General features: G+C 45.7%; 1 protein-coding gene across 3 annotated transcripts in view; it reads left to right on the top strand.

Moving 5' to 3' along the window:
* The window catches only part of LOC144754851 (WASH complex subunit 2-like), a 770,229-nt gene that overhangs the window by 315,736 nt on the left and 430,220 nt on the right, over window positions 1-24,273 (top strand). For all 3 annotated transcript variants that reach the window (XM_078643106.1, XM_078643107.1, XM_078643108.1), the window contains exon 19: window positions 11,754-11,908. In XM_078643106.1, coding sequence (XP_078499232.1) covers window positions 11,754-11,908 — 155 coding nt within the window. The remainder of the gene's footprint in view (window positions 1-11,753; window positions 11,909-24,273) is intronic.

The raw sequence follows: 24,273 nt of genomic DNA on the forward strand, positions 1-24,273 counted from the left end.
TTTTGCATGATGTGTCTAATAAGCAAACCTCATTAAAAGCAGCTGTGTACTTGTACAGCTCCGGGGTGGATACAAGCCTCTGCCAGAATACAAGCGGGCGGAGCTTAACTAGATCCTTAATTGATTTTATAACCATGTACAATTTTATGGGGAAGAGTGGTGTGCTCAGTGGAAGGGACACCAAATTCCTAAGGAATTTATTCTCAGTCATGGTTAGGTCACTCAGTTTGTAAAAAACCCAGAGTTCAGCCCCATAAAGGGCACTTCTTACAGCCTTGCATTTGATTAGCTCCAGGGCTGGTGCGACTGGTTTCGATTAAGAGCGACAGTGTTCCTTCCTAAGGGCCCCAGTTACCTGTGAGAACTTAAGATGGGTCTTATTTAGCTGCTGCTTCCAAGTCATTGCTTCCAACAATTTGATGCCCAGATATTCAAAGCTGCTCACTCTCTCTAGGGGGTTGTTTAAAGTTAGGCACCCATTGACGGATTTGTGGCGATTCAACATCAACACTTTTGCCTTAGTGGTGTTTATTTCTAGCCCACCCCCCCTCATCGCAAAAGATCGTAAATTGATTTAGTAAGATTTGCAGCCCGTTGGTATTTTGAAGACGAGGAGTGTATCGTCTGCAAACAGCAAGGTTGCGATTTTCTGTTTCCCTAGGGAAGGCACGTCTGCAGGAATTGCTACTAGAAATTCGACCACTTGGTTGATCTACAGCTAAAACAATTTTGGGGCCAAGACACAGCCCTGAAGGACCCCATTTTATCCTAGCAAAGTTCTCTGCATAGAGGTTTATGAGTAGGGACAGGATTTCTATGGGCATCCCCATCTCCTTAAGGACCTGCCATAGCTTTCCCCTGGGCACAAGGTCGAACACTGACTTCAAGTCTATAAATGCTATGTAAAGACTCCCTTTGCCCAATATTATCAATTGTTCCAGTTTTCTGGCAGAACTCTGCTTGTAGTGGGGGCAAGATGTGATGGTCTGCCATCCAGTCTTGGATCTTCAGTAAGAGGGAACAACAGAAAACTTTTTGGATGTAATCAATCAAGCTAGTGGGCCGATAGTTGCCCGGATTGCTCTTTAAAAATGGGGATCACTTTGGCTCCCTTCCAGGATACGGGGAGAGGGTACCCCATCAATGTCATTGGCAAGTGCCATTATATATAGTGCTCAGTTGTCCCTGTCAGAATGGAAGAGGTCTCCCGGGATCCCATCTGGACCAGAGGCCTTGGCAGGAACAATAAATGGCCTCTAAAGAGGCCAGAATTTCCTTCTTAGAAAACGAGAGGCTTGGTATGGGGTGGGGTGAATCAAGAGTATACAGGCCTTAAGCAAGGCTAAAGGTGTTTTTATACAGGGCATCAAAGTGGTCATACCATATGTTGGCTGCAATGTTATTGGCCAGGGGAGTTAATTTTACAAAATTACCCTTTGCCACAAGGGCCCAAAATTTCCTAGTGTCTGGTTGGGAACAAGCCTCCCTGAGTTCAGACTACCTATTCTTGTCCCAATCTTGCTTGGCCCTAGCTTGAGATGATTTGTGGAGTCTCCTAGGCTCTCGTGTCATGGGTATATTCTTAGATCTGATAGCTGTGGCCAAGCGTCTCCGGAGGGTCCAGCATTCCCGTGTGAACTCTGAGTTTACCTTGTTTGCATCTATCTGTTTTGGGCTAGTATTGTGCCGATGGGCAATAAAATGTAAAACTGGTCGAGTGAAAAACTTTTCATGCCAAGCACTGACGTTTGCTGCTGAACGTGGATCATATGATAGAGATCGCGTCGCAGACAAGTGTGCCTCAAGTTCCCTCTTTATGGTGTTCAATTTGGATTCGTCCCTCATGACCACTGGCCATTTGAGTTGGCGCTTGTTGTTTAATGGTACCACCTCCTTAGTGAGTTAGTGGTTTTTGCCTGTGATACTGTGTTTGCCCCAGGGGTACCTTAACAACAGGCTTAGCGGGTTGTGATCTCCTTCACAGGTTTTGATTATGGCCATATTGATGATGGTTGGCCATATCCTGAGGGCCACGAGGGTATAGTACATGCGGCTGACGCCTGTAGGACCAATAAAAGTCAGCCCCCCCTTCTCTGTCAGAGCGCGTTCTTTCGTTGGTAGCCCGCAACCTGTGCTCTAGCATCCGTGCATTGATTTGTAGGGCAGAATGTGACCACTTCTTTATGGATGGGAGGTCGAGAGATGGAACTGACCACACATTGTCTTCCTCGGTGATGTCTTGAATATCCTCACCGTCGAGGGGCTTGAAGGTTACGTTAAAGATGCCACCTATAATTAATGTGTGCTACCCTCCCTTCCCCCCAGCAGCTCATCTAGGGTTTGCAGTGTAGATTACTTGTTGTCTCTTGTGTAGACGATATAGATGTCTATACTAATTCCTGAGGTGCCCCTTAGCCTAACCGCAAGGATGTCGGGGTGTCAGTAGGAAGTTCCTTTGTGTCATAGGTTAATGCAATGCTTATCAGGTTAGGAGGCTTCCCGAGGGGCGGCCCTGCTTTGGAGCTAATTCTGCTTTGGAGCTAATGCCGACTTGTGGAGATTCACAAATCCTGGTGCTAAACTCCAGGTTTCCTGAAATATACAGGTATTATGCGAGATGATAAATGTGGCCCAATGGGGTAGGCGTAGCTTGCTTTGTATTCCAGCCACGTTCCATGAGGCTTTTTCGAGCTGCCACGGACCTGTAAGCAGTGTTAGGTCATGGTTAGCGGGGGCACTTTAGGGCTCAGCTTCCTGGGCCGTGGAGTCATTATAAGCGTTTGTGGCAGTATCTACGGCATAGGTGGCATCTCCCTCACCTGGTGACCTCTGTGGAGTGTAATTAGTAATTTCTAAGCCAATCAGAGGTCTGGGATCCAGTGGACTCCCCTCAGGTGGTGAAGAGGCTGTGTGAGAAACAAAATCAGAGATGCTGGGTGCAGCAAGTTTAGGTGGGGACTCTATGTTACAGTCAAACGGTTTGAGCCAGGTGCGAAAACCAAGAAGGCCTTATCAACAGTATGTTAGACATAGACTGAATGGAATCGCTGATCATCTGGTTTTTGAATTGAATATTCGATGTAGGTGGAGGACATATCCTGGCTTCTAGGGCAATTAAGTTATGCATTAGGCTTTCATCGACTAATGTGAGTTTTAGTGCGTCTGTGGGACTGTTTGTCAGGAAACATCGTCTAGCTCTCAGAATGAAGCCCCTTATCATGGACCTGCACCCCCTTACATGCCTGATCCAGTGTATGGACTTGTTTTTGATGGACTCTTTGTTCTCGTGATTGGCAAATTCGCCGCCTTTGGGTACATTTGTCATGTAGATGAAATGTCTGTATCGCCTAGACGAGTTTGGGGAAGCTCGTGGCTGGTGAGATAACTTGTCACCTCGTCCTCTAGGGAGAAGTGTGCGCTGTGCAAAAGCCTTTGTGTGTGATACATGTTCCCCAATGGATCCCCCTCTGCCATCCTAGCACTTCGCCCAAGGTGGTGGGGTATTGTGACAGCCCATATCGCGCTGGTCTGGGTTACATGTCAGGAGTGTGGGAGGAACAAGTGGAGCAGTATATGCAGGTTGCAAGGGTTGTGTTAAATTGATGTCTATCTGTGAGATATCCGTTGCGGGGAGTCTATCTAGGTTGTCCTGCCCTTCTAGTCTTTCCAGCAGTTTGTGCATAAGCCCAGTCACAGACCCAACAACTTTTTTGAAGGTAAAGATTTCCCTGCAGAGATCAGTTTTGGGTGCTCAGAATTCACAATCCTCCTACCCCCACCCCCGGCCCGAGGGATATGATCTGTTGAATCATCCTCTGCATCTCTCCAAACCATCTGATCTCCTAAGAAAGGAATACTATCCACTGGTTCTGGTGAGTCTGCAAGGGGTGAGAATCTATTTCTGCATGGGAAATAGACTGTGGTCGCAGATGGGGTACAATCCGTGCTGTTCAGATATCCGTGTGGCACATCCGTGGCATCAAAGGATTGAGTCCTGGTGGATGGCTTCCTGAACATGCTCGCGATGCGCCTAGTTTTAGTGGGGCTGGGTTGTGCACGTGAGGTGACAGGCTTTGGATCACTAACGATGGCAGTGGGGTCCAGTAGCTACTCACACTCAGACAGTAAATTGACAATACACTCCAGCACACTAGTCCCTGCCACAGGATTCAGATTCTGAGTTCTCTGATTCATTCTTTTCTTGTTGGCACCTCCCACGGTTAATTATCTCTTTCCCATATCACCCCAATATCCAAAGGAGGGGGGGGCAGCCGAGTCAAAAGAACAAAAGGGAAGGGAGTGGAGAGGTCCCGTGTTGCCTCTGGGTGATTTGAAAAATAAGTGGCTTACAGTACCTTTTGGAGTTTGGGAGATGGCAGATCTCTGGGATGAAGTTTCAGTGGGATGGCCCTCCCTCTCTGGGCTATGATGGGTGCAGGGGGGCCTCGCGGTCGCCTTTATGCTCCTCCGGATGCGAAAGAAGAAGATGCAGCCAAAACACAGTGGAGCCTGGGGGCTGTGGTCCATGCCCGGTTTGTCTCGTGACTGGACCTGCGTGATGGGTCCCGCGCAGTGGGGCCTCACAGTCGCCTTTATGCGCCTCTGGGCGTGGAGAAGGTGATGCGGCCAAAATGCGGTGGAGCCTAGGGGCTGTGGTCCGTGCCCGGCTTGTCTTGCGACTGTATTTTAAAAGAAAGTATTATTTTTTAAGTTTAAGAGTTTCCAGTGATCCATTGGACTACTGTCGACTCACCAACAAACTTTAAAGCCTATCCTTTTGCAAATGTGTCACCACCCGAGCTCTGGAGTCTGTAACTTTTCAATGTTTTGTAACTGGATTACGATCCGAAAACATTGATACATAACATAACCAATTCCTATTTGGAATTGATGTCCTAAACAAGTCACTACCAAATAGTGATTCAATATGCTTTTCTAAATACATTTTCAATTTGGTAAAAATGTTACTGTCTCTTAAAATGGGCTTAGTATTTTTTAAACAGCCCTATTGCTGTTGCAAACTGTGTGATTTTGGTAATGTCACCCTTTGTGACCACAAAACAGCTCTGCACATTAGGCCCTTAGCCCCTTACCGCCTATAGTATATCTTAATTGTTCTTTCTAAACTTATATAATTTCTCTACACTTAAGGCCTGATGTAGAAAGTGTTTTAAGGGTTGCAAGCCCTCAGGATAGGTAAATCAGAGGGTTTGTGACTGCTAAAACACTTTTTGTAATTTACTAAACCAGTTTATCGATTCATAAAAGGTTCTCCAATTTTTTTTAAGAGATTAAGTAAACATTAAGAAATCACTATTTGGAAGGAGCGTGTTACGGGCATCCCTCCCAAATACCAATTCCATGAGGTATGTAGTAATGTATTGTAACCGGATTTCGGTTACAGGACATTAATATTTTACCACAATTTCAAAATGGATGCTAATCCTTTCGCAAATGGAAAGGGGTCCCAGGGAAACCTCTTCCTCTCTGGGAATGTTGACAAAACTTTTTTTTTGGTTTAGGCAGTCGTCTACAGGACCAGTGCCCTCTCATGATAAAACTTTGTTTAACTTGCCATTTTTTTAAACACATCACTTGTTCCTTTTAGGAAAATGAGCTGCATTGAAATAAAATAGATTGCTTAATTTAAAAGCAATCCCAGACATGGTGGTCTGTTTACCCCAGCAGGCTACCATGCATGTCACCTTAGCCAATTGTGGTGGGTCGCAGTTTACAACCAGCTTTATGCATATTAATGAGGTAGGTCGTATTGGAACCCACTGTGATTCCGAATTCTGTGAACCAACCTATTAGTACATAGGGCTTTTGCAAAAATCCTTTCCATTTGCAAAAAATCCATTCACTGGGAGAGAATTCCTAGCTTGTTTGGTTTTGAGAGTTTGTATATGTAAAATAAACAACTTTTTGGTGCAGACACTTTGAACTTGGTGCTCGTACAGCAAAGCTCTACAGTGTCGTTACTGGTGGCACCATAATGGCAGCTCCTTGGACAGCACAGGGATTGCCACCAGACAGGTGGACGTCTCTGATTGTGGACAAATCTGACAAACATTCTGAGCCGAAAAAACCTTCGGACTCGAAAAAACCTTCGGACCCGAAAAAGGTCTGAGCCACAAACTCCTATACCAAAAACTAGAGTCCAAGATCCAGCAGAAAGCTTCAGAAACAAAAGCATAACAGCATTCTGACCCTAAACCTTCAGCACCGAAAAAGGACATTGTACCCAAACAACAGTGTGCCAGATTTTTCAGACCCAAAGCAAAAAACACTACACAATGACCCAGAAACCGGTCATTTTGTTGCAAAGCCTCCTAAACTGGACACTTCACCAGACTCTGAAATACCCATTAAACAGAGAGAAATGGGCACTAATACTTCTCCACCTTCCTCTCCTTCTCCAGCTGATCCTAATTTGTTAATTTCTCCAGCACACTCCCCACAACATATATTTTCACCTCATCCACAGGATGATGAAGATGATTATAAAGGGGGATGGGAACGGAGATCCAGATAATGATGATGACGCACATACCACCCCACTCGATGTAGATCCTTGGGATGATTACAATACAGATCCAGATCCACACAATGATCCTGAACTCTATCCCTCTAGGCCATCAGCACCAGATGAAATATTGGGTTTGCGCAACTAATTAATAGGGAAGCTCAATACCACTGGGTACAATTACACTCTGATCCCTTAGAGGAAGACTTTTTATTGGAAATATTTTCACCCACACCAAAGTTCACACCCTACCAATGCTAAAAGGCATGCTAAAACATGCACCAGAAGTGTTTAAAGACCCTGTCAGAGCCAGGATCCTGAACACCAGGGTGGACAAAAAACATAAGGCAGCTCCCAATGACCCAGTGTACATTAAAGGTCAGGTCCCTCTAGATTCTCTTGTGGTGTCTAATGCACGCAAGAGGGCAAATTCACAGAGCACTTGGCGACGCTCCTCCTCCTGGTAAGGAATCAAAACTCATAGATGCATCTGGCAAACAAATTGCGTCACAGGCTGCAAATCACTGGCAGATTGCCAATGCCCAAGCTTTGTTAGCCAGATATGAAAGAGCTCACTATGATGAGCTTGAAAAGCTTATGCATCATCTGCCTGACCACTAAAAAACAAAGCCAATGACCTCATACAGGAGGGTAAATTAATAACCGATGCATCGATAAAATGTGCCCTTGATGCGGCTGAGACAGCATTTCGTGCTATTAATGCCTGCTTTTACTACGCAGGCACGCTTGGCTCCGGATATTAGGATTCAAGCAGGGGGTGCAATCTACTATTCTTAATCAGCCTTTCGGCCAAGAGCATCTTTTTGGACCCACAGTCGACACATCTTTAGAAAAGATGAAAAAAGATACTGAGACTGCCAAGTCCATGGGGGTCTTGCAACTGTCTTCCCCTAGAGGCTCTTTTCGTCGCTCCTTTTACAGGGCTGGCTCCAAAACCACTGGCTTGGAACATCCCTCTTCATCATATAAAAGTCCCAATCAAACTACCTCCTCCAGAGGATATTTTTTGAGCAGGATACAGGGGTTACAACAATAAAGGAAAAGGCCACAGTAAAACCACCTGCAGCCCCCCTACCACCGAGCAGTGACTTCCCTCCACTTCCCCTGATTTTTCCACTCCTGTTGGGGGATGCCTCTCACAATTCCTACCTGACTGGAACTCCATCACAACAGACAGGTGGGTAAGACAAATTATCCAGTGTGGTTATTGCCTGGAACTCACCTCCACTCCCCAAAAATTCCTCCCAGACAACGTCCAATGTCCTCTGAACATCTGACTCTTCTAAAACAAGAGGTTCTCTCTCTATTACAAAAAAATGCTATAGAACCAGTCCCCTCGCCTCATCAAGGCACAGGGGTTTACTCCCTATGTTTTTTAATTCCAATAAAGGACAGCTCTGTCAGGCCAATGTTTGACCTCAGACCGTTAAACCTTTACATGCAGTCAGACCTCTTCCACATAATCCCTCTCCAACAGGTGCTACCACTGCTTCAACAAGGCGATTTTCTCTCCACTCTGGATTTAAAGGATGCCTACTTTCATATTCCCATTCACCCCGTGCGCAGGAAATATCTCAGGTTTGTGGGAGACGGTCAACACTATCCGTTCAAAGTCCTCCAGTTTGGGGTTACCACAGCACCCAGGGTCTTCACAAAGTGCCTCGCAGTGGTCGAAGCTCACTTACGAAGACAACACATTCATGTGTTCTCTTATCTGGACGACTGGCTCATAAAAGCCAAGTCACACAACAGCTGTGTGCAACACGCACACACAAAACAATCCAGTTGCTTCACCAATTGGGATTCAAGGTGAACCTCGCCAAGTCTCACCTCCAACCCTCCAACACACAGCAATATCTAGGAGCTCCGATAAACACTTCAAAATCCCTAGCATACACCAACCCAGTCAGGATATGCAACATTCAAGCTCTAATATCGCAATTTCAGCCTCAGCACTCATTACCAGCCTCAACACTCATTACCAGCTCAAGTGTTCATGCAGTTAATCGGGATGATGGCCTCTTGCTTTCTCATTGTCCCTTACGCAAGACTCCAAATTTGTCCCTTACAGGAGTGCTTGGCACGTCAGTGGAACCAGGCTCAAGGTCAGATAACAGATCAGGTGTTGGTGAACAGCCGCACACATCGCTCTCTGCAGTGGTGGAACACACAAAATCTTTCCAAAGGGCGGCCGTTCCTCTACCCGGTTCCACAGATAGTGCTAACAGCACACGCATCCCTCACCGGCTGGGGAGCTCATCTTCAAAACCATACCATTCAGGGCATATGGACCCCTCAATAAAAACAACGCCACATAAATTACCTGGAATTACTGGCAATTTTTCTGGCACTAAAATCCTTTCAACTCCATCTGGTAGGCAAAGCTGTCCTGGTCCGTACAGACAACATTACAGCAATGTACTACATACAGAAATGGGGGGAACACACTCTCTACAGCTTTCACACCTAGCTCAAAGCATATGGAGATGGGCCATTCCACAAAACATATACCTCCTGGCAGAACACCTCCATGGGGTACACAATCAGATTGCAGATATGCACAGTCGTCAACCCCAGCAGATGCACAAATGGGAACTTCATCCTCAAGTTCTTCTTCCATTCTTTCACATGTTGGGCCATCCAGAAATAGATCTGTTCGTTACACACCAGAATGCAAAATGCCCAAGCTTCGCGTCCAGGTATCCACTCTCACTGTCCAAAGGCAATGCGCTGTGGATGAACTGGTCAGGCAAATTTGCTTAAGCTTTTCCGCGTCTCTCGCTAATTCCGTGGGTGCTTCGGAAGCTCAAACCACATTCCCTCACAATGATCCCGGTTGCTCCAACATGGGCCCGACAACCATGGTTCACAACCCTCTTGGAACTATCAGTAGTTCATCATCAAAAGCTACGCCTCTCACCCATGCTTCTCACCCAGAACCATGGAGAAAAAGAGAATTCAGATCCCAATCAACTCAACCTTGCGATCTGGCACCTGAAGTCTTAGAGTTTGGCTACCACAATCTCCCGTCAGACTGCATGAACATCATTAAAGAGGCTGGACGTCCTACCACCAGAGCATGCTATGCATCAAAGTGGAAAATGATTGTAATTTACAGTACAAATAACAACATCAATCCACTACATGCTTCTATTCAAAACATTATCTGTTACCTGTTGCACCTACAACAATGTAACTTAGCATATACATCCATAAGACTACATCTCGCTGCAATAGCAGCTTATCTCCAAAACGGACAGCACTTGTCTTTGTTTAGGGTACCCGCTATCAAAGCATTTATGGAAGGACTTAAAAGAATAATTCTACCCAGAGTTCCACCCTCTCCAGTATTGAATATAAATATTGTCCTTACCAGAATCATGGGTCCCCTATTTGAACCTCTGCACAAATGCGAACTACAGTTCTTCACCTGGAAAGTAGCCTTCCTCGTTGCTATCACATCTCTTGGAAGAGTTAGTGAACTACAGGCATTAACCATACAAGAACCATTTTTGCAAATCTACCATAAAAAAGTGGTTCTTAGGACTAACCCAAAATGTTTACCTAAAGTCATTTCTGCCTTCCTTCTTAACCAGTCTGTTGAACTCCCATTTTTTTTTCCCTCAACCAGACTCAGTGGCAGAATGGGCTCTTCACTCTTTGTGGCTTTCTCCCCACCTCATAAGGGCAATCTCATTTCAAAAGTGGGGATTGCAAGGTGGATTGTTAAATGCATTCACATATGCTAGCTTAAAGCCAAACACACATTAACCATTCCCCTAGAGCTCATTCCACAGTCAAACTAGGGGCTTCAATGGCATACTTAGGGAACATTCCCCTAGATGACATCTGCAAAGCATCAACTTGGTCTACACCACACACTTTCACAAAACACTATTTTGTAGATTTGCAAGCAAAACAACAAGCTAGTGTGGGCCATGCTGTATTAAAAACACTTCTTCAGACCACTGCAACAGATACAGGTAGCCACCGCTAAGGAGATAAGTGCTGTATAGTCTATGCACAAGTATATGATCTACAGCTCATAAGCCTTGAACGGAAAATGCTACTTACCAGTATGCATCTGTTCTTGGCATGTAGAGCTGTAGATTCATATACGCCCACCCGCCTCCCCGGATACCTCTCTCTGTTGCAGTACTAAATTACTTAGTTACATCACACATGGACATTTCTTTCTATTTCTTACTAACTCCATCATAACCCTTCATGGCGAAAACAATCTGGAGATGTAGTCAATACCCATGCGCACTATTACCCTAGGGAGCAGTCACCTACCTCGTGACTACAAAGACTTCTTCCAAAACAAAAACAAAGTGCAAACATCTGAGCCCAACACCAGATGGCGATCTATGCACAAGTATATCAATCTACAGCTCTGCATGCCAAGAACAGATGCATACTGGTAAGTAGCATTTTTCTTTCACACCATTTCCTTCCACCACCCCAATGACAATTATGGTCTATACCAGAATTGAAGATCACATCCTTCATATACCGATAGCACATGCCATGGACTATACCTGCTTTTCAGATCACATCCTTCATACAGCAATAACACATGCCATCAAATTGGTGATAAGTAATACAAACAGTTTAATAGACAAATGCTAGAACGACACTGCAAGCAAAACAGCCACCATCTGCTAGATAGTGGAACTATAGATATGGACCATATTTTTTCTGCCCACTAATTTTTGCTGCCCCATAGTGGACTCGCCCCTGGAAAGAACTGTTAAATATCACTGAAACAAACGTGATGAATCCGGTGCACAAATACACTTGCAGCCCTTGAAAATCTACACCAAAAGACCATTTGCACATGCCTCAAGCTTAGTGGGCAGTTGCTATTATAAGATCTTAAGGAAATGATTTTTAAATATGTCTAGCAACGTACCTTTGCCTACCATCCATACCTATTTTCTAATACTTTTAGAATATTTTGTACTGCTTTTATTTTGTAATGTGCATACGATTTTGCACACACCATTATTAAAGACTACAATTGACTAAATAGAAGTGTATGGTCATTGTGTATAGGTTTTAATTAGTGAAAGTGTTTTTTCCAGTATTTATTTTACTGTCTTTGGCAGAATCAGGATAGTATGGTAAGCGTGTGGTTTGAAAAACATGGTTGATTAGACGTTGTAAATGTTCGGTAAAGATGTACTATATTTATGTTTTTTAGGACCATTGGAACCGCAGTAATCCTGTTGCTGAACAAAAGCAGACAGACGATCTTGTTAATTCAAGCTACTCAAAAGAACAGAGTGGAAAAGTTGAGAAAAAGCCCACTTTGTTTGATGACGAGGAAGAAGATCTGTTTGCTATTACGAAAGATAGGTGAAAATTGTCTTTATTTGGAAAACAACTCCTATTAAAATACTTGTAATTCTGATTAATCTATTTAGCGGAGCTAAACCTCTATCTCCAACCCAGTTTTTTGTGTTACTTGCCGTTTGTGTGGAAGGACAATAAGAGGCTTTGATTGCCTATAGAGTACTTCAGATGACAAAAGCGTAGTATCCCGGAACTCTAAGTAACCAGGATTACCATTAAGGCTAGGAGCAGTTGTTCAGAAGAGATCACATACAATGCTGGATGGATTGAATTATATGTTTGAAGCTCAAAAATAGGCGCAACATAATTTTTCCACCCCATCATTGATTTGGTTGCCACTGTCATCCATTTGATTTCTCCTCATCACTAGTATTTCTAATTTACCTTCTATGAATCACTTATTTGTTTAAAGTAGCTGATTGGGAGCCTCCCAAAATGCTGCTCTTTTGCCATCCTCTAAACCTTCTTACAACACCTAACATTTGTGATAAGTGTGCATTTGCCTTTGAGTGCTCAGATACATTTTGTAAATTTTTATGTACTTTTTTTGTTAGCATTTTTTTAATATTGTTCGATTGCTTAAGCGTTCTCGTAGTCCGATAGCATAGTGCGTATCAACACATATTTGTGTCATTCCCAATTGGGATACAGATGACAAAAAAGACCTACATCCTCAGATTTTTTTTTAAGGATGTTCTCATTCCGACTGCATCTTACGAAAGCAGAACACATTTTCGACCCACATCGTCCAATGCAGTTACTGATAATGCTTACCTACTCACCAATGGCGTAACGCGAAGTGCTGCAGTGACATGACCCAACAACTTCTAAATTCTGTAATTTGTTTGTTAAATGGTAAACAACCATGAGACTAGAGCCTGTGATGTGAGGGCTAGGAGCACGTGTCCCTAAGGGATTTGCGGTGTAAAGTTCTATGGGGTAATTGGCCACGTCAATGAAGGCCACAAGGACTTCTGCCCATAATCCAGTTATGGGTTCCCTACCAACCCCTTCAATTCCTCTGCTCGAATGGCATCCCCCTGAGCCATAGCCCTACGCACCACCTCTCTTTTCTATCTACTATAAGGTGATCCCTCAGGTGACTGCCAATGACGCGCTATGTCCCTTTGGGCAATGAGTAGGGCCAGGGTAAGGAATTTATTGCCTACTTTTTTTGCCTGTCTGCCATAGGTAGAAACCCAGTATGCAGATCAGTAAAGTCTGCAAGTCGCTCCTTCTTAATGTGCACTCCTCGTCTCCCACCACTCTGTTCCAGTATCCCGCTATGATGGGCAACTCCATGCCATGTGAGTGAAGTCGGCATCTGCCAAGGCCCTGCGTGGAAATTTCAAGGTGTCCATGTGTAGTAGGACCTTCAAGAGTGAGATATGTATGCATGTAGGTAATTCAATTGTGTAGATTTGAAGCGTGTTCCGTAACACCTTGAGCACCCTCTCCAGAGCCTCCCATTTCTTCCCCCAAACTGTAACCCAGGTTAGTTTCCCACTCTGCACCACGCCCTTACATAGTCATATTTTCACACTATGTAGCGTCATTTTAATCTTAACACTGTAACAGTGCTGAAGGGCGCTAGGTGGCGCACTGGTGTATGGACGCCTCTTCGTAAGGCTCTCACAGCCTGGCGCAATTAATCCTATAATCGATCCTCGAACCGATATGTGATTGGGCTGAAACTGCCACCATCTGCTGAGGAGGCTGCCCGGGTGCTCCGGTGAAATTTTCAGGCTGATCGCTCATACCCCAAGGCTGGTGGAGGCTCCGTTGTGCCCAGCGACCTGGAGTGCTTGATGCAGCCGGCCGGCCTGCCGCACAACGCGAGGCCGAGGATCCAGTAACAGCTGCTGGGCCCTGGAAGGCGCGAAACTAACAGAGCGGCGGTGGCGAGACGCGCTGTCCGAGCTCCACTCCTCATAGCGGCGCCTTGAAGATAGCAGTGCTGTTGCTCGGCCCATCTACCCCTGCAGGTACTCGCTATAATTTCCTAGATCCCCTGGGCAAACTGTTTATTGCTGAGTGCGACCAGCGGTCTGCTGACGGCTGTCGGGGGTGGAGGCCATCTTAGGAACGGCCCCTCAGCCTATCCACGAGACATTCAGGGGATCGCTGATCACATACCCCCAGGCGTGGAAGACATCGCGGTGCACGCAGCGCCGGCTGCATATGCCGTCAGCTCTTGGGAGCTACCCAGGAATCGGCTGATCTCAGCGGTCCATCTTCTGGCTGCCCCTTGACAGCGGGGTGAGTGGAGCGAGCGGCGCTGTGCAGGGGCCGAGGCTGCGGCCATTATTGGGGATCTACAACTACTATCCAGCTACTGGCATTAACTGGGTCCTAAAGTGAAAGTGCACGACGGTGTGCAAGAGGCAGGAGACGCAGGTGGTACCGGCCACTTGGAGACGGCGGTGGCTTGCCATGCACTAAAACCTTTGGCACTTACTAATCCTTATTGACTGCGACCACCGCCCCTCACCGGCTAATTAACATCCTGGGAGAGGAGGCTGCTCCATGCGACTAACTGTGCTGCGGGCCTAATTCACGAGTACTGCCAATGGTGCGCGACCGTCCTACCACCCTGAGGGCAATTGACGCACGGTGAGACAGCGGTGGGGTGGTCTCACTGGGAGACCCCTAAGTCGGAGTTGAAGAAGAGATTGGAGGACGAAGGAGACGACAGATACTGGCATTAACTTTGATTTAAACCCCACCCGAGTGCTGATATTTACTGGCGCTCGTTGCGACGGTACAGACACTGCGTTGATAGTGCTCACCGAGCCTGCATACCAGTGGTGAACTAGCTGCTCACTTTACTGCGCACTGTGCTGCTTGTGTGTGATTGGTGGTAAGATGGGCCGACCTGACGCGCGTCAGCCGAAGCTTACATTTGATGCCGCGAAGAAGTCAACCCGTACCAATCCGGAGCAACTGCCGCAGACGGAAACCAGTAATCCTACTAGTAGTCAGACGACCAACTCCACAGATATCCAGGAAATCCTACGTGAGATGCGACAGGGATTCGCAACTATTGCTGATAAGGTGGACAGAATATCGTCCAGGATGGATGCTGTCGTGCACAAGCTGGATGTCCATGAGGGGAGACTGAAGGAAGCGGAACAGCGGATCTCAGACGTTGAAGATACCTCAGGACAACATACGTCACGACTTACGCGGATGGATGACCTGCTACGCACAATAGCGGCGAAGAACGAGGATTTGGAGGCGAGGAGTCGCCGTAATAACATACGCGTAGTGGGTATTCCGGAGTCCACCAATGTGGGCAGAATGGAGGACTATGTGGAAAAACTCCTGTTGGCTTCGGTGGCTCGGACGCATTCTCCCCCCAGTTCATTGTAGAGAGGGCGCACAGATCCCTTGGACCGGTACCCAAACCGGGCATGAAATCGAGGCCTATCATAGCCCGCTTGCTGAACTATAGGGATAGAGACACAGCACTACAGGCGGCTCGGACCGCCAAAGCACTTAACTATGATGGAAACCGCTTCACGATATACCCTGACTTCACTCCTATGGTACAGGACGAACGGCGCAAGTTTCTGGACGTCAAGGCGAAGCTTCGCACTCTTCAGGTGGATTACGCACTACTCTATCCGGCTAGACTACGAATCACGTACCAGGGCCGCCAAATTTTTTTTACGAAACCGCAGCAAGTTGAGGAATTTATAAAACATTTTAAACGCACAACGCTCCAGAACAGGGACGGGATGGCTGCGCCTGACCGCGGAGAAGACCGCATGGAGGATGAGGAACAGTGATCTCCTGACTCTTGATCTTCAGATATCGCCCTAAATCCTGTCTGTGAGTACTACGGTGTGGACTACTACACGGCAATAGACATGATCATTGATTTCTATACTCCTTGAATTTTTGCGGTGGGTGGGGGTTTTGGCCTGACACAATTTGGTCTTGATCCTCATCGCCAGGCACCCCCCTTTCCCCCCGATGGCTAAGGGTGTCCCGCTGTTGGGAACTTGTGGAGGGGAGGGGGTGCTGTGTTGCCACCTAGAATGCTACCCAACGGGTATTACCCATATTGTTACTGTTGTTACAGGGTGTTTTCTCGCCCTCGATTGTTGAGGGCATTGGGGAGGGGACGGGTGGAAGATTGCACTGGCGAGTTGGGGAAGCCTCTGTGGGTGGTGGGTGGGGAATGGGGGAAAATGTGGGAATTTTATGAGTTGGTTGAATGCGAATTACACGGGCAAGACAACACAGTGATATGCTGGAGGGATGCGAGTGGACTTGTTGAGTATGTTGCATTGTGGTTATGGGTGCTCCATTGTACGATCCTAAAACAGATTGAAATAGGTCACACTAGGCGCAGGAACTGTTAACAAATGCACCTTTATATCCTGGAATGTGCGTGGACTGAAGGATGCACGGAATTGTAGGCAACTGTTAGCATATTGGGACAGACACAGTGTACAGGTGGTTATGCTGCAGATTTTAGACTTATCCGTCTGGGATTGACCTGCTTTTACCTTTACCTTTACTTCTCGCGGAACCCGCTCCGCGGGTCCCGCATCGCTAGAGATACTTTGTTGCAGCAGTCTGAAGGTTTGTGGAGGGAACGGCGAAGACAGTGACTCCCCGGGGCTGCGAGCGAGTGCGTGTGCTCCAACTGGGACTGCAATTCCCAGGAGCGCCCGCCAGCCCTGATTGTCAACACCTGGGCCGCTCTCCCCGACCCCTCCTACCCTTCCACCGAGGACTCATAAGCATTTTCCCTTGTGACGGCGTGTGGGACGCTTTGCAGATTTTAGACTTATCCGTCTGGGATTGACCTGCTTTTACCTTTACTTCTCGCGGAACCCGCTCCGCGGGTCCCGCATCGCTAGAGATACTTTGTTGCAGCAGCCTGAAGGTTTGTGGAGGGAACGGCGAAGACAGTGACTCCCCGGGGCTGCGAGCGAGTGCGTGTGCTCCAACTGGGACTGCAATTCCCAGGAGCGCCCGCCAGCCCTGATTGTCAACACCTGGGCCGCTCTCCCCGACCCCTCCTACCCTTCCACCGAGGACTCATAAGCATTTTCCCTTGTGACGGCGTGTGGGACGCTTTGCAGATTTTAGACTTATCCGTCTGGGATTGACCTGCTTTTACCTTTACTTCTCGCGGAACCCGCTCCGCGGGTCCCGCATCGCTAGAGATACTTTGTTGCAGCAGCCTGAAGGTTTGTGGAGGGAACGGCGAAGACAGTGACTCCCCGGGGCTGCGAGCGAGTGCGTGTGCTCCAACTGGGACTGCAATTCCCAGGAGCGCCCGCCAGCCCTGATTGTCAACACCTGGGCCGCTCTCCCCGACCCCTCCTACACCTCCCACCTTTTGTGTGTTTAATCTATATCGGCCATTAGTACTCCCGCAGCGCGGGAGAGCGCGCGGGAGAAGCCCGGGACAAGGGCGGGGCCGTCAGCGGCCGTCCGAGGCCGATCGAGGCCGGGCAGGGCTACTCCCTTTATATTTTTACTTTTGGATTTTGGTTCTTTATTCTTTTATTTTTTGTATTTAACTGATTCCTGAGGTAATTAATTGAACTGATTTGTTGATGATTTTCATTGTGATCTTGGGTATTTTATGATATTCCAATTATTTTTGGTATACCTTTTATTCTTGTTTTTTAATATTTGTATATTAATCTATTTCCTCCCACGCCTTTTAATATGTCTCTTCGCTCCGGCAAAGTCAGGCAAGTGCAGATGTCTACTTCTAATGGGGTTTTTACTGGCACCATAGACCAATTCTTCCAGCGCACTACTCGCGTTTTGGAAAATGAAATCGCCCTGGTTGAAAAGCGCCTATCGTTGGACTTGGTGACTGGTAGGCGTTCCTCACTAGGACCGATTCATAATGCCCATTCCCCGGTCCCATTGACTGACCAGACAGATGTTGTTTTAAATACTAGAGATGTTACTTCGACCACACTTAATCAGGATGTCGTATTGGTAGAAGATACTGGGGACCTAGACTCAGATTCTGACAATTCGTTGGAAAGTAGTTCCATTAGACATTCTCCTGAGTATAAGGCTAGCGACCCAGTAAAGCAGCCCCCTGATAATACACTTGGTTCTGTTATTAATCCTCACCCCAAGTCTTTTGAGAACCAGTCCGCTTGTAAAACGAGCAAAAGGAAAAGAGAGGATTCTATCCATAGTGAGGGTACTCCGCATTCGAAAAGCTCAACCTCTGCTGTCATTCCTCAACCCTCTTTGTCATCTAGATTTTTAGAACCCCCAGGGAGTATTAACGCTGCTGATGGTGGCATTGAAGTCACCTTATTGGGGAAAATTGAGTTCTTGATCAAATCACTCCTACTACCTATCTTTGAAAGAACAAGGCTCCTAAATGATAAAATGGACCTAATGGAAACATTAATTAAAGAAAATATGTCCATTTCTAACAATTTATTACATCGCTCAGTCCTGGTAGTGCCACAAGTAATTCCCCCTGAGCAAGTTAAGGACGTAACTGATGGGGTTACAAGAAAACCGACTGGGCCATTAAATGCCCCAAGTGCTTCCAATCAAGTAACTAATTCTGGACGTACTCAGGTTTCTGTAGTAAATAGAAATAGTAAACCCTCTACTGCAAATAATCCCATCCCCGTTCCTAGCACTATATCTAAAACCCCCAAGCCTGTACCTAAAACTAATCCAGCCAATAAAAAGCCTAGAATGGCTAGTACTAAACGTAATGTGAACCTTCCTCCGGAATCACTACCCTATACTGTTATTTTAACTGGTGTGGCTCCCTTGGAAGTAGGTAAACAGGAATCTTATAACGAATTACGTAATAAAGTCAACTATTGGCTAAATAAGAACCGACCCTTACCGCACCCCACGAAGGCAGTCATACTCAATGTCAGAAGAGTAGAGTGGGTTGGATATAGTAAAAAAGATCTAGAGGGTGACTGTATTGTTATTAGTTTTAGAGAACCTTGGGTTGCTGAACTTATTTGCAGAGAGCCCAGATTTAGTCGTATTGGTGATGTACAGACCCTATCATTACAATATTTCTACCCAAAAATTAATACTGTTTCAAACTACAACCATTTCCCTATTGGGAATGGTTCAAGAGAACGTTCCTTTCCTGATGTGTCCATCCATCCTTTGTTCCGGCCCCACCTCTCAAATCGATTTGCTCCACTTAGTTGGTTGGATGGAGTAGATTGACATGATAGTGGATTAATGGTTAATGACCAGGGACATCTAGGTTTGACAAAGGTTATTTCACCCTCAATTCTAAATTGTACACGGGAGCTAGTGGAAGATGCCATCTCCCTAGGATTTGATGTGGTGGAAATTTTGGACGACCACTTGAGTAATAATTCTCTTGTTGTCTCGATGGTAGAAGAATATACTGAGGGTTTGTGTTCTATTGTGTCTAATGTGTCGTGTGAAGGTCCAGTTGAATTAATAGACCTACCAGTTCTTTTACCGATTGATCCCCCTTGTGAGCCTGTAAATTGTTTAAAGGTACTGTCTTGGAATATTGCAGGGCTAAGGGGTAAAATGGCTGAGATTGACTGGGGGATTTTTACAGAGCAATATGATGTCATGGTTTTTCAAGAATCTTGGTCGATGGAAGCACTTTTTCGGCTGGGCTTTTTGAATTTTTACAAACTAGCTCACAAAGGCCCAAGGGGACGGCCGTCTGGGGGGCTTGTAATTTGGGTTCGCCAATCGCTAAATGTCAGGATATATGAGTTACCAACTTCGAATGATGATCTCATGGGTTTGAAATTGACTAGGGCTGAAACTCGGGATCTATTCGTGATCAACGTTTATGCAAGGGGAAGACCTGGGGGAAAATGCCCTGAAGTGATGAATGATCTTGAACTCTTGTTAAATGACATTGGTACTGACAATTGTGTAATGTTACTGGGTGATTTGAACTGTACAATTGAGCCCATATTGTCTATGGATGATGGTTGCTATGAGGAAGCTGACCAGCTTTGGAACATTCCCAGCCTAACCCTACCACCAGTTACTAAAGCAACAGAGGCAGGGCTACATTGGCTTGGGCTATGTCTGGAGAGGAACTTGAGGGCAGCCAATGGGAGGTCCAAGTCTGACCTTGCAGGAAATCCCACTTTCGACAATGGCTATAGTAACAGCCGTATTGACTACTGCTTATTTAAAGTGGAGTACTGGAATCTTTTGGTAGATATGGAAGTAATCGCACGTCCCGAAAGTGACCATAACCCCTTGTCAATCACGTTAAAAATGGAATTGGGCATAGATAGAAAACAAAATGTTGATATCTATACAACAGCGAATGCAGTCCTTAGTAACAATTGTCGTAGGCTTCGTTGGGATAAGATTGTGGAAGACCCTAGAGTTCTGTCTAAGATCTCCAAGGATGTCATATTGGCTACTGAAAAGCTGGAGCTAATATTGGCAAATAGGGGCATTCTTGATCAGGTAGGCCCAATTCATGAATCATTATTTACCACAATAAAAACCCATTTTACGTTTAAAGGTGGTCTTAAACATAATAAAAAAGGTAATTTGGGGGCAAAATGGTATGATGCAAGCTGTAGGAAGGCGCATAATCGCCTGATATCTGTAATTAAAACTAGGGATACTCAGGCAATTAAAATTGCGAGGGCGGAGTACAGAAAAACCCTAAAACTTGCCAAAACTATATGGGATGATAATCGTTGGCAGGACCTTTATGAGGCCAGTCTATCAGGTAACCAATTGAAATTCTGGCAGGTAGTTAAATGGGGAGGATGTGGTGACCAGCAAACCCCAACTAACCATGTCTCGGCGGATACGTGGGTTGAGTTTTTTTCAGCCCAGTTTTGTGGTAAGCAAATAAATGATAATCCCAGCGAGGAGGGAATGTTGATTCTTCCACAGTTGGTGAACTGCGGACATGTGGTCTTTAGTGAACATGAGACGGAGGTAGCGATACAATTAAGTAAAAATGGCAAAGCACCCGGGATGGACTGTGTCCCAGTAGACCTTTTTAAATATGATATGGAAAATTAGGTCCCGTATATCACTGCCCTGGCTAATGCCATTGCTTTGGGAGCAGATATCCCGGTATCTTGGAGAGGGGCAGAGATTCTTCCAGTACATAAGAAAGGAGATAAGTCTAGTGCGGCGAATTATCGCCCCATTAGCCTTATCGACGCACTACAAAAAGTAATGGCCAGATTGCTGTTAGGCAGAATACAGTCATGGGCGAGGGAAGAAAATATCTTGTCCCCACTACAGGCAGGCTTTAGAGCCAACACAAGCACTATCGACCAGGTAGTCAGATTCACCATGATTTACTGGAAGACGGTGCATCTAGGAGGAGGTACATTATACGCTGCGTTCGTAGATTTAAAATCTGCGTTCGACCTGGTCCCTAGATACAAGATGTGGTTGGCACTAAGTAAAATGGGAATGCCTCCTGACTTATTAGACTTAACGATTAGGTTACATAATCACAACTTTGCGAGAGTGAGATGGGGATCCCAAAGCCAAGTAACGGAGTCATTCCCTGTTACGCGGGGAGTTAGACAAGGGTGCGTCTTGGCACCATCCCTCTTTCTTCTCTTTATTAATCAGGTAGTGGAGTTCCTTTCGTCTGTTTCATCTGATGCCCCGTATTGGGAGGGACTAAATTCCCACTTTTAATCTTCGCCGACGATACCCTGATTCTGGCCAAAACCCAGGTGGGGTTGCAAACTGCCATTAATAAATTCACGGAGTTTTGTAAACTAAATGATCTGGAGATTAATGTCTCGAAAACCAAGTTTATGGTATTTACAAAATATAAACCACGTAAGGGTTATGTTACCATGAACGAAGTATCATTAGAGCAAGTATGGGTAATGACCTACCTAGGCGTGTCTATTGATTATAGACTGCGGTGGAAAGAACAGATTGAGGCTATGTGCCTCAAACTAGCTAGGTTATCAGGGTGTCTCGTGAAGGAACAGCGTTGCTCCCTCACGAAAAGAGTACTTCCTGCCACGAAAATCTATAAGGCCAAAATTAGTTCGGCCGTTCTTTATGGCTCTGATCTATGGGGTCACGCTGATCTTGTACCACTAGATAAAATACAGAACAAATTTTTTCGAAGTTTGGTAGGTTTACCGCCCTCAACCCCCGCAATCCCACTATTGCTCGATATGGGCTGCCAATCTCTTAAAAATCAAGCTCTGTTTAGAATGGTTGCTTTATGGAGAAGAATTTGGTCTACCCCAGAATTGATAATGTTCGCTAATGAGCTTCGGAAGGTTCAACTGTCTTTTGGCTCAGGATATATACCCTGGTTCAAAAGTATTAAAGCAACCCTCCTTAAGATGGGTCTACCGTTACATTGGTCAGACCCAGGTAATCAAACCTTTCCCTCAAAGAATGAGTTTAAACAGTTGTTCTGGTCAGTCGTTAAAAATGACATGATTTCACTTTCAGCTGGTTCTTCACTTACCAGTACCTTCTTAGTTTATAAAGTAATTCCCCAACTTGAGACGTATTGGGATAACATCACCAAAGGCCTAGATAGAAAACTCTATCATCAATTCAGAGTAGGCACTTTACCAATTAGGGAATTTACTAACAAATGGCAGAATAGTCCGAAAATGTATTGCCCCTTTTGTCTAGATGTTAACGAAACTGAGAGCCATTTCTTATTCGAATGTCATGCCTATCGCGCACCCCGTCTGAAGTGGCTCAAACCAGTTTGTCGTCGAACAAAAATACGGGTGTGTAAAGAAGCAATACACATTCTAAGAACTAATACAGCTGAGTGGATGTCTATTGGTTTGGCAAAATATCTTGGATGGGCTTGGGTAATCCGAGCAAGGTATATCAAAGAAGCTAGCAAGTAGCGTCCATCATTAATTTAACTAGATTATTTCGAAATTGAAATTGACTGATTATGATCTGGGACATATTGTCTGTTATATTCGTTGGTTCTAACATTGTGTATAATGGAAACTGTTCCAGATATTGTTGGTATAGTTTTTTTTGTTGATAACTGCTAAAAGAAAAAATGTATTAAGTGGTTATTTGCTTATATTAAGGTTTATCCCTTTTAAATTTTGATTTTGATTAATATCATTCTCTTCTTTTTGCTTCTGATAAATTTTTATGTATGTTATGTCTTTTATGAAGGAAAACTTCGAAATAAAGACTATAAAAAACTGAACTGGTTATGCTGCAAGAAACTCACGAACCCCCAGCGGCTGCCTCCACATTCGGCGCGAGATGGGCGGGTGTAAGGGCTTTCTCGAACTACTCCTCTTATTCCAGGGGCACTGCTATACTTATACACCGAGCCCTCCCCTTCACACTGCAAGGTCAACTGATTGATAAGGAGGGGAGATATGTGATTGTATGGGGGAGGTTGGGTGGAGAAACGATCACCATTGCCAACTGCTATGCGCCTAATGTTGATGATCCTCACTTTTTTGCGCAACTCTGGGGGGGTATATTGGATGTGGGTTCCAGGCACCTGATCTGGGGTGGAGACTTCAATGTGGCCCTGCACCCGAGATTAGATAGAGCGGATGGATGTTCAACATACCATACTAGGGCGAGGGATTCCCTTAGAGGGATAGTTGAAGAGGAAGGATTGATCGATAGTTGGAGACGAGTGCATCCTGATACTCTAGATGGAACGCACTTTACCCCACACACTGGAACATGGGCCAGAATTGATTACATTTTTGTATCCATAAATCTAGCACCACATATTCTGCACTCTAAACATCTGCCCAGGACACATTCCGACCATTGCCCGGTCTTGACGGCTCTAGACATGCCCGGATTTAATAAACCACGCCCACCTTGGCGCTTACACCCTAGTGTACTGATAGATACTGTCTTCCGCGAAGAACTTAGAACAGACATAGAAGATTTTTTTCCCCGGAATAAAGATACTGTAGACTCTGTAGAGACAGTCTGGGAGGCTTTCAAAGTTACGGTGAGGGGATGGTGCATTGCTAAGAGCTCTGGGGTGCTGAGGGACATTCAACGTGCTCTTAGTAGGTTAGAGGAGGACCTCAAAACTCTGGAGGATGGCATGGTTCGAGGGGCTACTGGAGACATGCGGTGCAAGTTCAGGGCTAAACTGTCGGAATACGAGGCAGAAGCGCAAAGGGAGGTATCATTCAAGGGAAAGCACTGGCGGGCCCGCGCTTATATCGAGGGAGGGAGACCGGGAAGAGCGCTATCCATGGCAGTGCGGGTGGCACGGGGTTCAAATACTATCCTAGAACTGACCACAACGGACGGGGAGATACACAGGGATTCTGTTGGGATTCTGAATACACTCCAAACACACTATGAACAACTCTATACCTCACGGGCGGTCGGTGAAGTGGACCTGGATG

The sequence above is a fragment of the Lissotriton helveticus genome, chromosome 5_1 (genome assembly GCF_964261635.1).
Source record: "Lissotriton helveticus chromosome 5_1, aLisHel1.1, whole genome shotgun sequence".
NCBI classification, from domain to species: Eukaryota; Metazoa; Chordata; class Amphibia; order Caudata; family Salamandridae; genus Lissotriton; species Lissotriton helveticus.